Source organism: Stegodyphus dumicola, chromosome 6 (genome assembly GCF_044657685.1).
Source record: "Stegodyphus dumicola isolate Sdum_Otavi_A_Nest chromosome 6, ASM4465768v1".
NCBI lineage: Eukaryota > Metazoa > Arthropoda > Arachnida > Araneae > Eresidae > Stegodyphus > Stegodyphus dumicola.
The window spans coordinates 113,113,253-113,128,795 of record NC_140773.1 but is presented as its reverse complement, the minus strand read 5'-3'; the positions used below and the strand labels follow the sequence as shown (position 1 = coordinate 113,128,795).

The 15,543-nt window shown below is 30.5% G+C and overlaps 1 protein-coding gene across 1 annotated transcript in view; it reads right to left on the bottom strand.

The window, feature by feature from the left end:
* Paip1 (Poly(A) binding protein interacting protein 1) overlaps window positions 1-15,543 on the bottom strand; it is an 85,487-nt gene that overhangs the window by 23,381 nt on the left and 46,563 nt on the right. The window contains exons 6-8 of the mRNA XM_085818828.1: window positions 12,835-12,945; window positions 12,603-12,724; window positions 2,051-2,159 (exon numbers count right to left, since the gene is read on the bottom strand). Coding sequence (XP_085674954.1) covers window positions 2,051-2,159; window positions 12,603-12,724; window positions 12,835-12,945 — 342 coding nt within the window. The remainder of the gene's footprint in view (window positions 1-2,050; window positions 2,160-12,602; window positions 12,725-12,834; window positions 12,946-15,543) is intronic.

The following is a 15,543-nucleotide window of genomic DNA, read 5'->3' as shown; positions in this document are numbered from 1 at the left end:
CTCACATTTATTATTTGCACTATTATTAAATAATGAAGAATTTGTATGTATATTACTTGCAGAGAAAAGAACTGGCACCGCATTTTAAATACACAAGGTCCTCAATTTGAACATGTGAATCTCAAACTTGGAATTTTGAATTTTTTTTAAAATTACATCTCTTTCATATTCTGTGCAAATTTCATGAATTATTGTTTAACAAACTCAGCAATTAAAAAACAATGTATTGCCACTCTGCACTGCATAAAATATTTATATTTCAAATTTAATCAGAAAACTTAGTGAGTTAAAAGTAATGTGTTGCCACTCAGCTATGCATAAGATAAGTCTTTCAAATTTAATAAAAGAACGCACTGATTTAAAACAAATGTACCACGTGTCAGTTTGTTGTTTTGGCAAATGTTAGTTAATTTTTCTTTTGAATTTGATTTTTAAAATATAACAAAACTTTATTTTTAAGAAATTAATAATAAAAAAATGACGAACATTTTATCACACAAAAGTCTTCGTACACTGAAATATTTTTGGATAAAATCAAAATTAGAATTATCGTTTGCCACTTTTTTTAATTTTTGCATTGTGGTGGCATTTAAAAAATTGTTTGCTTTAATTTTTAATTGTTTACTTCATAATATTCTATTTATTATTAAAAACTGGGTCACAATCGTAAAGAAATTACAAACAGCATTCAAAAATTGATAATTTTTCACCATAGTAGTGGTAAATCAATTCGAAATATCACTAAATTAGTTAATTTATCCCATTCTACAGTGCAGTATGTGATAAAATGCTTTAAAGAAGAAAATTGGATTGAAAACAAGGTAAGAAAAGGTCGACCGAGAAAGTTAACTAAATGTGATAAGAGATTTATTATTAGAAAATTTGTGAAAAACCCATGTTTGAGTGCTGTAAAAGTTTCTGCAGAATTTAATGCAAAGTTTTCTACTTCAATTTCACATGAAACTGTTCGACGAGTTCTCAGAGAATATGGATTACATGGGCGTTCTGCCCATAAAAAATTTTTGTTAGTAAGACAAACAGAAAGCTTAGGCTTTCATTCGCAAAATCAATGATAAATACACCCAAAACGTACTGGAATAATGTCCTATTTGCCCACGAAAGCAAATTTAACATTTTTGGTTCCGATGGTCGAATAACTATATGGAGCAAAAAAAATGAGGAACTTCAGTGGAGGTCATGGCAGTATCAGGACTAGGTAATTTGGTATTTATTGATGGCATAATGAATCATTCTCTTTATTTAAATATTTTAAGAGACAATTTAAAATTATGACCCTAAAATTTGGGTATTGGAAACAACTTTATTTTTAATCATGATAACGATCCTAAGCATATGGCTCTCAACGTTCGCTTGTGGTGTCTCTATAATTGTCCACAGGTTTTTAAAACACCACCTCAGTCACCAGATTTAAACCCCATTCCAACACATTTGGAAAGAACTGGAGGTTAAAGTACGAAAACACGACATCACAACAAAAAGCGAACTCAAAACAGTTATGATGGAAGAATGAATGAACATTGATACAGATATTATAAAAAAAAAATAGTAAAATCTATTCCCAGATGCTTAAAAGCTGTTGTGGATGGTAAAGGATATCCTACTAAATATTAATTTAACGAAAAATGAAAATATTTACTAATATGTCAAGATTTTTTTTTTTGAAGTGTAGAAAGACGTTTGTGAGATAAAATGTTTGTCATTTTTTATTATTAATTTCTTAAAAATAAAGTTTTGCTATATTTTTTAAATATTTCATATGATTTTGTTACAAATAGATTATACATATTAGCATTAAAATCTCATTCAGAAAGTTTACTTTTAATTAATGGATAGAGCCTTATTTCAATGAAAATCATTAAGTGTACGAACACTTTTGGGAGCCATTGTACATAAATTGCATATATTTCACACTCAGTGTTAAAATTTATTACATAACTAATAAGTTTGTTTGAAATGTGTTAACTATTTCTACTTAAACTCAGGTTTTTATTACATTTCAGGAACAAAGAAAAACTTTCAAAAGATTTACCACAGATGTAGGTGGAGGAGTTTCATATCCTGAATTTTCTGAATGTACAGTCCTACCCCAGTTACTTTCTTGCAATTTGATAACACTGTTGATCATGTCTTGAATGCTCCTAAAGTATAAAGCAATACTTTTAACTATAACTTTGAATACAAACCGAAATATGAAATTATATAAACAAATCCACAAGATTACATTTCAAAAACTGATTTTAACTTTATATTCATATTTCATATTTGATGCTTTAAGTAAGTCAATTTTATGGTTTTTAATCACAATGAAGCCTTCTAAAACGAAACCATAGCAATTTTAGAAAATTAATTTCATAATGTATATATTTCAACATAACCTTAACTATGCATGAATAAAACAGGACTTCTACAAAACATACGGCATACTAACAAATGTATATGAACAAATTAAATATCCATTAAACAGTTCTTCAATGGTAAGCTGTATTGTAACTTTTTTCTAAATGGTAAGCTGTATTGTAACTTTTTTCTATAAAATAATTTATTCTAAAAAAAGTAGGTTGTATTATTGAATTTATATTAATTAAACAATTATTACAATTTAAACCCTCACTATAACTTCTCCTTTCCACCAGTCACCAGAGATCAGACATCCCAGAATAAAGAAAAAACTTCAATTCAATGAAATATGATTTTGATTAAAAATATTTACCTGCCAAATTAGCAAATCATTTTGAACTGGATCCCATCAACAGCACTCTTGATGGGTCAAGGCATAAATTTAAATTTTTTGCAGAAAACATTTAAGAAAATCTTAGAAAGTTTTTTTTTTTTTTTTTTTTTTTTTTTTACATTACAAAAACTAAGGTTGTAAAGTGCAAGGAAACACAGTGAATGCATACAACGTGTGACTCTGAATGTGCAAATTAAGAATGGGTAGCAAAAAAGGTGGTATTTTGGGGGATTAGAAAATTCCACTGATGATTTACTATTGATTTTGGAGATGGATTTCTTGAATACAGCTGGTTCATTAATTGATTTTGAGGAAGAATTGGTGTAATAATACATGAACACAGCAAATGAGAAGGAGGTGGAGCCACCAGCTTTGGAATTGCCTTCGGGTGAGAAGTCTGAACTGCTGAAACGAAAATTTTCAGATTTATTTCATGAAACCCCAGGGTTAACGCATGTGGGAAGTCATGAGATCAAAATGGGAGACAAAGACCCATGTGTAGAGTAAAACTGGAAAAATGCGATAACAATCATACAAAGGCATATATTACAAATGTTTTAAAAAAAAAGGGGGCAAAATAATAATCCCCATGATTAGTCCCTATGCTAGCTCTGTAGTGTTATGCAGAAAGAAAATAATTTGCCTCCAGCCATCTGGTGATTCACTATTGATTGCAGAAAATTAAAACACAATAATAAAATATCCAGATTAACCGTTATCAATAATTAAAGAAATAATCAGAATTAAATCAACAAAATGTATGATCACATTGGATCTCGCATCTGGATATTCCCAAATATGTGTAAAATCTGATTACTTACTGAAAATAGCATTTATTATAAAATCTGAGCCATATGTTTTTCTCAGAATGCCATTTGGCCTATGCAGGGCATCTGCTACATTTTAGAAGATCCAAGGAAAAAATTTTAGGCTTGTACTAGGCAAATCAATAATTCATGTACTTGAATGATAAAATAGTCACCAGTAAAACACATTGAGGGGTTTGAACGGAATTTTTGCGCTTCTAAAGAGAAGCAGTGATAAGTAAATGCAGCAAAATGTAAATTCGCAGCCAAAGAATTATGGCATATGGTATATAAAATATCAGATTGCGGAATAGAAACAGAAGTTCAAAAAAACTTTCGTGATAAAAAATTACTCGTCAGCAAACACAGCAAAGAAATTAAAACAATTTTGAGGTTTATGCTCCTGTCACAGTGCTTTCATTACAGATTCCGCTCCTATAACAAATTCACTTAGCAGAAGAAAATTCCACATTTGGAAAATTCAAAGTGGCATTAAAGGCTCGTTTCCACTGCTGCGTATGCGTTTCTCCAATCAGTGAGCGAATTCACTTTGATTGACATCTGCAATCCGGTCGATGTTCGGTGACGGATGACGTACGGATGGAGTTCAACAATGTTCAACTTCTATCCGTATGTCTGCGGATGCGTTGTCACGAGGTAGAAAAGGAGCAATCAGGTGTTGTCACCAACAATGAATGGCGGCAGAAGTAGCGATGAACGCTGGCTTAGGGAAAGAATGTTTTGCTAAAAATACATTATAGCTGAATTAACATTATAAAAAGAAATTTGCGCACTGAAAAAGTCAGCAATCAGCTGAATTCAGTTAAAAAAAGATAAAAAAAAAATAAGATAACTGCAACTACAGTACTTGTTTGCAGATCAGGCGGCCAAGAAATTCAGTTCAAGAAAATCAGCGGCCAAAAATTATAATTCCAAGTCCATGAAATAGCAAAATTTGTCCTGACAAAATTTCCTAGTTCTGCATACTCATTTACTTTTAATGAAAATGAATGTCTGACTATATCAAACTGCTATAGCAAATTAGATATGATAAAAAGATTTGTTATTTTTTTCTTTTGAAACAGATAAAAATGTTAATTATAAATTAAATTTGATAGCCTTTTAAATATTCCACTGCATTAAGGAGTATGTTAAATTTTTATTTCCCCTTATAAATATATCTTTTTGACTAACATATATTTGTAAGCATATGAAATATATTTTTAGCAGCCCGTTTAACTTCAATCGGAACACCACTTTAAAAGATAATGTTTTTTGTAAAAAATGTACTAGAAGCTGAAGAACAAACTCTGGGGAAATTTTCAGACGATAGCACACTGAAATAGAACCAAAAAATTTAGTTTTAAGAATTGATTTACTTGATGATGTATACAAGCCAAAATATGCATACAACTCCCGAGTGATACTAGCTTAGTGGTAAAGCTGACGGTAACAATGTTTACTTTTGGGGGTTGTGAGTTCGAATCCCATACGCTTTTTGTACCCTGTCTGCAACTTTCTCAGCTTTTTGATCTATATTCATGTTTTATAATTTATTTCTATTATTATATGCATTAAATATATTGTTTTATTTATGCTTTTATTTATCTAAATTTCCCCCCGCAAAAAAGTTTGAAAATTATATAATACTAATTTAAAGCATAACCTGTACATATATATATTTAAATTTAACAAACTTTCTCTATTCATAAAAAGCAAATTTAAAGTTAATTACATTTAAATGAAATTTAATGCAAATAAATAAATGAATAATTATTGCTGCAAACTAATCTACAATATCATTTAAATTCTGAGAGCATTTGTAAATCAAGTGCAAGTATCAAAATCCATGAATAAATATAGAATTCCAAAAATTTATTTTTAAATTTTTGGAATTAAAAATTTATATAGAATTCCAAAAATTTATTTTTAAATTTTTGGAATTAAAAATTTATTCATGGATTTTGATACTTGCACTTGATTTACATATGCTCTCAGAATTTAAATGATACAGTCAAGTCGTTAATCCGGACTTGTTGGGACTTCGGCGATTCCGGATTATAGATCATCAGTTTAAATCTCGTAAGATGGCATGCAGAAATTCTAAAATTAAAAATATGAAACCGTAATTTATGAAATAAAGAACAATTATGATCTAAAGGGTATCAAAATTTACAAAAAAAAAAAGCTTAATATTTATTTGTTTACTTTATTAAACAGTTCTTTAAATGTAAGTTGTTTAAGCTGCTTCGTTTTATGTGATAATACTTTCTCTTTAATTCTATAAACAGACATAATTTCTTGTTCAGCTACAAAGTTCCGCTGTTCAAGTCCTGTTAATTGCTGTGCCGAGAAAACCGACTAACTTGTCAATTGAAATTTTTTCATTTTCACTAACCTCTCTGTCACATTCTTCATGTCTATCCATTTTTTGCAGCAATTCCACTTTTTGTTTGATGGACATCGAAACACACTTTCGTTTTGTACGATCCTTTGGGAGCTCCAGAATCGGAAATTCTTTTTGACATAATCGAAAGTTCAAGTTTACTTTTATAGTATTGCTCTTACAGTCTGCAAAAAATAATAAGGTGGATCCAATTCGAAAATTAAGGAACAACGCAATCATCAACATTAACTGAAATAGATAATTAGATAATTTTAGCTTATACCGTCCGTTATACATAAAACGCACACGCGAAAACGTATTCTGCACTTGCGCACACGCATATGCGCAGACGTAAAAAGTCTTCGCGCACGCGTTAACGCCTATGCGCATGTGTCAACGCGGCGCATGCGCAGAAAGTTTTTAGCTTTGAGGTCCGGATTATAGATGTCCGAATTAACGACTTTTGACTGTATTGTATATTATTTCGCAGCGATAATTAATTATTTATTTGTTTGCATTAGATTTCATTTAAATTTAATTAACTTTAAATTTGCTTTTTATTAATAGAAAATGTTTGTTAAAATCAAATTCCATTCCTTGAGAATTATTTAAATCTAATTTATTTTGAAACCCTGTAGATATATATATATATATTTTCGTTTCACTTTTATGTGAATGTATATACATGTGCTCAGACTTTGGGATGTTTTTGACTCTAAACTTTCATTCCAATTAACATGAGACAGTATTAATGCCCTAAACATTTTTTTAAGAAAAAATTACTATAATAATTGCTTTTAACTTCAGTCCTCTCCAGCAGAAGCGCAGGAATTAATTAAATATTTCCATTTTCTTTACCTAATGTGTGTATATATAAAGAGGAAAATCTTAGAGATATGAATTAAAAATATTTTATGGATTATGCATAAAATATAACTGCCCATAGTGCATTTTAAAACAAACAAGATTTCTAATAAATTATCCAGCTATGACCCTGAAGTCAGCGGTATACATGCATAGCAAATTTTGTGTAAATATTGTGAACCTTTCTTTACAGTTGCTCTGTATTTTAAAGTACTAACTATTTTTTAATTCCTTTAACTTTTTTATTTTATATATTTATTTGCTTATTTTTTCACTAACAGTTTTTCACTATATATTATTTCATTAATATTTAAGGCTTCTATGGAATTAGTGATGTTCATAATATGCATTATAACTTTACTTATCTAAAAATTGCTAGCATACTTTACTTTCACAGTTCATAAGCAGAAATAAAAATTTCCAATAACATGGTATTTAGTAAACAAAACGTTTCTGCGTTCTATGTCAGGATCCATATCAAATCCAAAACAAACAATACTCGCTTAAGCGGGAAAAATTCAGATGTTCAACGTCGTAACTCGCGAACTGCTTGTTTGGCGCCAAAATATTACAGTGACACCTAGCGGCGGAAAATGAAAATATTCTACGCATGCGCAGCAGCGGAAACGCTTGTACGGATGCCATAGGCGTGTCTTCAATTGACGCAACGCGTTCGTACGCAGTAGTGGAAACGAGGCTTAACTCTTGAAATTTCTTGAGTCAAAGGTTAAGATACAAATCGTGGCCGATGCATCTGATTTTGCAGTATTAGCTGTGCTTGTGCAAAACAGAAAAATCAAGAGTGAATTTTAACAAAACACTTAAAGAAATTATACGGCTACAAAAGAAAAATGTTAGTGGACTCGCTGGTTGTTCATAAATTTAAAGTAAATTTTAGGAAGGAGACTGCTACTGTATACACAAAATAAGTTATAATATTGTCTATTTTCTATGAAGAATATGTTGCCAAAACTTTTAAGATGAAAACTTAAATTACAAGAACATAATTTAAACATACCATAAGAAAATAAAATATTACAGCAGATGGCTTATCAAGAAATAAGCTAGATAATGAGGGGAAAGTAATAAAAGTTGACTTCAAATATTTTAGATTCTTAAGAAACAATCATTGCAGAGTTACATATGGTCATAAAACTTTAAAATATTTATGATTATTTGAAGGAATTAGCAACAGGGCTATGAGTTATGAAATCATAGACAAACTTCCCTTTGATTCAAAGAGAACAAATAAAAACAATTAATTACAAACAGTTATCCCAATGAGTTTAAGATATGAGTATTTTACAATAAATGAATGATGCTGTATTGTCACATTATTTTGAAATATAAAAAACAGTGCAGAAAATATTGAAAAGTGTTTATTTTCCCTGGAGGGAAACATTTTTCATTCTGTAATTCCACAACCTAAGACATCTCACAAAATGCTCAAGACCAGTACCAGAGATGCTTACAGATAAGCATTGTCTAATAACAAAAAATATGGCCCCAAAGTAGTCCTAAACAGAATTACATGGGGCTCCTCGACCTGATTCTATATTTGAAACCAAATTACAGGACCTCAATCAAACATATACACCTGGTGTGTCATTTTTTATGATTCTAACACAAAGATCATTAGAATGCTTCTGTAAAAACAGAATCTTTTATGAATAAGCAAAGGCAAGTTGCATTTTCTTCACCTCCAGATCAAAATAAACTGGAATCTTAATTCAAGTGGCTCTATCTGGACTTGTCAGTTGACAGTATCAGTCCCGTTTCCCTTAAACGTGCCCCATTGGATGATGGATTGAGTGTAACATAAACCATTGGTTTCCTTGCATAAAATCTAACATTGTATATCTTTCATACAGCAACAGAACAGTTGATGAAAGCTTCTACGGCAGCCTGATGATCTAAAACCAACTTAAGGGCTTGCAGCATAAGGGCCTAGCTCCTCTTTGGTAGATGTTGTGGGCATTGGTCTTTTTTTCCCACGCAGAGCAGCGTGAAATTGATAAACAGATTTCGGAACGGTTAGATAAACAAAGGATATACCTTTATCCATTTTTTGTAGCAATTTGTTTTTTGTTTGATGGACATCGAATCATACTTTCGTTTTCTAGATCCTTTGGGAGCTCCAGCATTGGAAATTCTATTTGACATAATCGAAAGTTCAAGCTTACTTTTATAAAATTGCTCTTACAGTCTGCAAAAAATAATAAGCCAGATCCAATTCGAAGATTAAGGAACAACGCAATCATCAACATTAACTGAAATAGATAATTAGATAATTTTAGCTTATACCGTCCGTTATACATTAAATGCGCACGCGAAAACGTATTCTGCGCTTGCACAGACGCATATGCGCAGTCGTAGATGTCTTGCGCGCATGCGTAAAACGCCTATGAGCATGCGTCAACGCGGCGCATGCACAGAAAGATTTTAGCTTTGAGATCCGGATAATTGATCATTCCGGATTATGGGTGTCCGAATTAACGACTTTTGACTGTAGTACTTACTGTTTTAATTCTGTTGATGTGCCCAGAGTGGCACACTGATTGAATAGAGCTTTGAAAAGAGTGCTGAAACAAGCATTGTTGTCAATGAACTGACCAATGAGATGCGGAGAAACAAAATACAGACTCTCAGCTGTCCTAGATTATCGATGAGCCTGGTCTGGGCACACCTAGGGTTCGCCGTTTGATAGGCAAGATTTCAAGGTAAAAATTTAAAACTAATATAGAATAAGAAGATTAGCATACAGCCAAAAAAATAACATAGAAATTTTTTTTCAAACAATTCCTTTTATACTCTAAAAAAATCTGGAAGATTTCTTTGAAAAATAAGGTTTTTAAAAAACTAAACATGGCTAAAATATATGGACTGGTTTGTGTTGAGCTGTCATCTACTATAAATAAAGAAGGTTCAAAGTAACCTATAGTAACCTATAAATCCTCTTTCATTGAATTTTTCTGTGCGTGCAGAAGGAAATTTTTAGGTATGTGCAGACCGGACACACTGCACCGCAAAGGGTTAAAAAGCAACTCCAGAGTTTTCATATGATGTGTTGATGGATATTCAAATGTTAGGTTGTAGAGACATTAGGTTAATTGGAAGCAGAAAAGATGAAAAATATGCAACCGCCTTCGCCGGGAATCGAACCACGAACCTCTGGAATACCGGCTCAGTGTGCAGAACCACTACACCATGAAGATACGCTAGGGAAGTGGGAGAAATACCTTATAAGGTGACCTCTTCTTGTGTTCCCCTACTTCTCTGCTCTACCAATTAACCCCATTCTTTGCCCTCTACATAGATATGTTTATAAATCATAACTAATACAGGGTTCGTAATCATTTCTGCACATGGAAATTAAATACTTTTAAGGACCATTATTGAAAAAAATTAAGGACTCATCAACAACCGGGAACTGAATAAATTCAATTAAAGATATTAGCTATGCCCAAACTTCACTTTTGTGATACCATCCTAAGAATAAAATAAATTCACAAGCAGAATGCATTATTCTTAAGCATAATTTAATAAACATAATTATACAACAAATTTGAGAATAAGATTACCTTTAAAAAATTTATCAGGTAGCATTATATATTTTACCCTTATAATAGTTGGACACATTTGAAAGAAGATTAGTGACATTTTATTTTCGTTTTACTAACAGTTAGCTTTACGTTCACATTTTCTTTTATGTCTCATTTTGTCATGCACTTGCTCAGTTTAAATAAATAGCAGGTATATTTTAAGTCAAATGGCATAGGTTAAAATGAGAGGTAAAATCACAAATTAATCCATTGATTGAGATGATACTTACATTATAAATATTAAGAAAGTAAAAAAGCAAAATATAAATTATAAGATAATATATACCAATTGCACAAAATCTCATGACTGGTTTAAGGCAGTCATGCCACTCTTAAACAAAACTACACACCTGAATTATAACACACTGTCAATCACCTAATTTGCATCTTCTATGCACAGAAGTCTATTTCTATATTCATTTTCAGGTAATCAACATATATAATTACACCATAGAAAATAGGATGAAAACAACATATTTGTTGTGAACATGTTTTTACAGATCATCATTTAACAAGCAGTAAATAAATACAACTATAGCTCTTTGACAAAGTGTCTTTTGCAGCCTGTCGGACAAAAGTATAACTAACCATGACGGTGGTTAACTATTACATCTAACAATGTTCTGTACTAATTACTATATTCAGTTCACATTTCAGAATATTCTCCACTCAGCTGATGAAAAATGCTCAGCTAGTAATAAGATAAACAGAACACAAACCATTTTGTAACACGTGCAACACTAAAACTCATCCAATTACAATTTTCTCATAAACTACATTAAAAGATCAAAACCATTTTTTAATAGTGTATGAATTACCAAGTTTATTTGATAAATTTCATATATTTGGTCCTCAGACTCAAGCTAAATAGTTAAAGGAAAATCCATAGGAATTGACATTGCCAATACAAAAAATTCAGTTTCAGTCCACAAAGCTTCAGAATACATAAAAATAAAACAGAAAATCTCCATATTGTTCACTTAACTGATTATGCAAAGCAATCCAGAGCTACTGCCTGAGGGTAAAGATGCTTTTGTAGAGGACTTTCTAAAAGAAATGTTCATATTTCCAATACACATGGGAGAACCATAAAAATGTTTACACAACCAAACCATCTGCAAGAATATGAGCCCTAATTATGCTCAGTAGTCTTATTCATTCAGTCATTCATGGGGCCTTCATATTATTATATTCATCACTTTTTATAAAATCAGCAAATGACTAAGTAAATAAATTGAGAATATTATAAATCTTTTGTTTAATATTGCCACTTTACATGCTAGCGGAATCAGAACAATTATGCATGAACTTGCAATGCTTTATTAAGTCAAACTGAATGCTTTCACAAAGACAAACATCTTTGAAACATTGTTCAAAGTAAAACTTTTATCAAATAATGCTGAAATTATTTTCTTTACATTTCTTTCTCAATAATAAAACTAAATGAGATTATCTTGAACTTTAAGATCACATCCCAAACTTCCTTTTGATAATCCTTAAATTTAAAATAGCATGGCTTTAGTTTAACTTGATCCTTTAGTCACCCTCAAAAATATCATGAATAAAATGATGGACTTAGAAAATAATTTTCAGAATGCAGTTTATATTTTTATTTAAACCACAAATTATATTTTATTAACTTGTATTTTAATTATTTTTGATAAAAAAACAATGGAACTGTTTCCTATATACATTATTAGTCTGGTTTAAACATTTAATATATTTCCTTTGACAAATCAAAAGGTAAAGTACTTACTTAAACCTTTTATGGAATGTTTTTGTTTTACTTTGTTAGTATGCATTAAAATCTTAAAACTTTTTCCGGCTTACTGGAAATCTCATCAGCTTGAATTTTTATTTTACTTTTAAATCTGTTCTCAGTTTATTAAAGTTTGTTCACATAAATATTAGATAATAAATTTATTAATTGAAACAAAAGCACCTACCACACATTTTTGTCTTACTTAAATAGCACTAAATACACTTATTAAAATAGTACTAAATACACTTTTTTAAACTGAAAACCAATTTTCACACAAATATGATTATTGGAAGTAATATATTTTGCATTACCTTTAAACATAAGCGTAATTATTTTTTCACATAAAATAAAGGACAATATTGACAAAATAAAACTAATCAAAGAATACAAAATTTAATCTCTTTACTGGAAATTTTAGTTTAACTATTACCTTGAATATTCAGTATTACTAGAGAGGTTTTTTAAGGTGCACATTATACTATCCATCTCAGGTGCCATTCCATTGTTTTCTATTTTTGCTCTTTCATAATCTTCCAAATATGCACCGACGAGCTATGAATTAAAATATTACTATCACACTTCACTTAATTAACACACAAAATGTTAATTTTTCAAATTAATCATGTACAAATATATAATTCTAAAAAATATTTAAAAATTACCTTGAGTATTTGGCAGGCACATTTAAAATTTTCAGGACATCCATACGCTAAAACAGTTTTAATCAGAAAAGGTAAATTGTCACCCAACACACTAATTTTTTGCTTTTTCACCTGAAAAGAATTTAAAAACAACTAAACAAACTCATTTTAATCAATGTGCAAATTTAAAATTACATAAAACAGACTGCACATTATATATAAGGGATTTAAGGTATTACTAAAAGAGTATAAACATTAAAAGCAAAAGAGCACACATTACATTTTTTCTCAACCAAATTTTAAGGGATTTGTGACTTATTCCCAAGGCCAGTGGCATTTCAAATGGCATGAGGTCACCTTACTGCAGCATTTAAAATTGTGAGACAGATGAGCTTTGGCAATGACAAAAGCGAAGTAGCCCTTTTAGATGTTTGGAAATCTGATAGACATTTTAAAGTATACTCCATCTATTCTCCTCCTTTTTTTCTAGTCTGGATGAAAAGTCCTTTCATTATTGATGCCACAAGGAACACCATATTTATTGACGACTTTACCAAGACCTGATTATGGTGATTTGTTGGCGAAGTGGAGGACCTGCTAAATACAAAGCTTTTTCAACTCATTTTATAATGAAAATAATGTACATTGCACACGAAAAGGGGGGACAGTTCTATATATCTCATTCTACTGGGATAATTAATGAAATTCAACTTGCATTTTCCATGTCTTGAAAGCGTGACTTAGGATATATATTAGATTAATATATAGCATTCTTCTAAGGTATTTTGAAACAAAATCAGACTTTTTCTGAAATGACATGCCAATTTTTTTCAATATTTCGATTCTACGACTCGAATTATGCCAAACTGCCAAGTTTTGTAAAAATTGCATGATTAGTCTTTAAAAAAATTAGCTCGTCAAAGTTAATTGAATTTGATACATATTTATTAATCTTTTTTTTTTATATTAAACTTGCTTGATTCCTTCTTTCAGAATTTGAAATTTAGGCTGAATCCAAATATAAATTGCACATTTTTTATGATTTATTTTTAAAATTTGTATTTTTTAATATTTTTTATAAATTTTTAAGAAAAATGTTTATATCATAACCTATAAAATTTTTAACATTGTCTTAGATGTATTTCTAGGCACATCTGCAAAAAATTAAAGTTTTTATTCATAATTTTCTAAGATATACACGAATTTAGATATTGGAGAGGTTTTGAAATTTGACATCTTGTTTTTGAATGATAATAACGCCAAATGTGGTTTGGCGTTATTATCATTCAAAATCAATTCCACTTTGTTAAAGTTATTTCAAATTATGAACTGAATGAAAGATGACTTTTTCCTGCTTGTTTGCAATGAAAAAAGAAAAGGAAAATAAGTTGCTATAAATTAAGACGTTCATTATTCTTGGCAAAAACTGAAAAAAAATACACTAAGATAAATTTTTGAATTTCTTTGCAAATTTCACAGAATTTAATATATAGGCATAATTTGAGTCGTAGAATCGAAGTATTGAAAAAATGGCATGTTATTTCAAAAAAAGTCTGATTTTATGTCAAAATACCTGTGTTAGAATGATGCTATATATAAATCTAATATATATCCTAAATCGCGCTTTTGAGACAAGAAAAACGCAGTCTGAATTTCATCAATTGGCCCAGTAAAACGCAAGATATAGAACTGTCTTTTTTTTGTGTGTGCACAGTGTAAATACATACTTACATTACAATGGTATAAAACCAACTTTTTTTGTTGCTGGTCACGCCTGACGAAAGGCCATTAGTAAATAGTGGATTTTTAGAGATCCAAACTCATGAGATAACGAAGTTGCTGCAAAATTCACCTTTTAAACTTCCCCAAACAGTAAACCAGTTCCCAGAATTTCTTGGAACTTTAAAAAGACCAGGTGGAAGAACTTTGAATCCCTTGTAGACAGCAAATTAGATCACAGTTCTTTAGACTTTGACCAAAACATCGGAAGACTATACGAGATCATTCGGGGAAAAAAAAAAAAAAAATCTGTTGTGCGAAGAAAACAATTCCAACAGGCACAGTTGCAAGACAGATTCAGACGTCATGCAGAACTGAGAGGATGTTCTGGCCTGGAGATGATAGGCTGCAGTAATAAAACAAACTCTACTTACATGAAAGACATTCAACTTTTGGGAAATTCATTTCAAACCTCGATTTCTAAAGGGCTTTTAGCATTTTAGCAGAGATTACGGATGGTCACAATAAGGACTCTAAATGGCCTTTTTGTTTTAAGAACAGAAACTTTGGCCTCTGATAAAGAAGTAGCTAACTCTTTTGTACAATTTTTGCAGACTCACAGAGAAAAGAACCCACTACCAGATGACAATTTAGGGCAATTCAAAAATTTTAAATTAGAGGAAAGTTAGGGTAATCAATATATATCAGTGTGTCCATTTTCAATGCTTTCATTAGCTTGTCCGAATTGAAAGAGTTCACTCAAGGGCTTCAAAATATGAAAGTCCCTAGGTGAAGGCAACGTATTCTCATATTAAAATCTATTTCTGGAATCAAATGTTTGCTGTATACCAATGACCTAGCTGTATGGACTGATTCTCTCACATCTGTTGCAAAAAAAGACTTCTGAAAAGACCTTAAATAAAGCAATGTTTATTTTAAGGAAATGGTCTGAGTAACAAAATAACATGAAAGTAAACCTAAATAAGACATTTGTGCAGTCTTTTTTTCTCT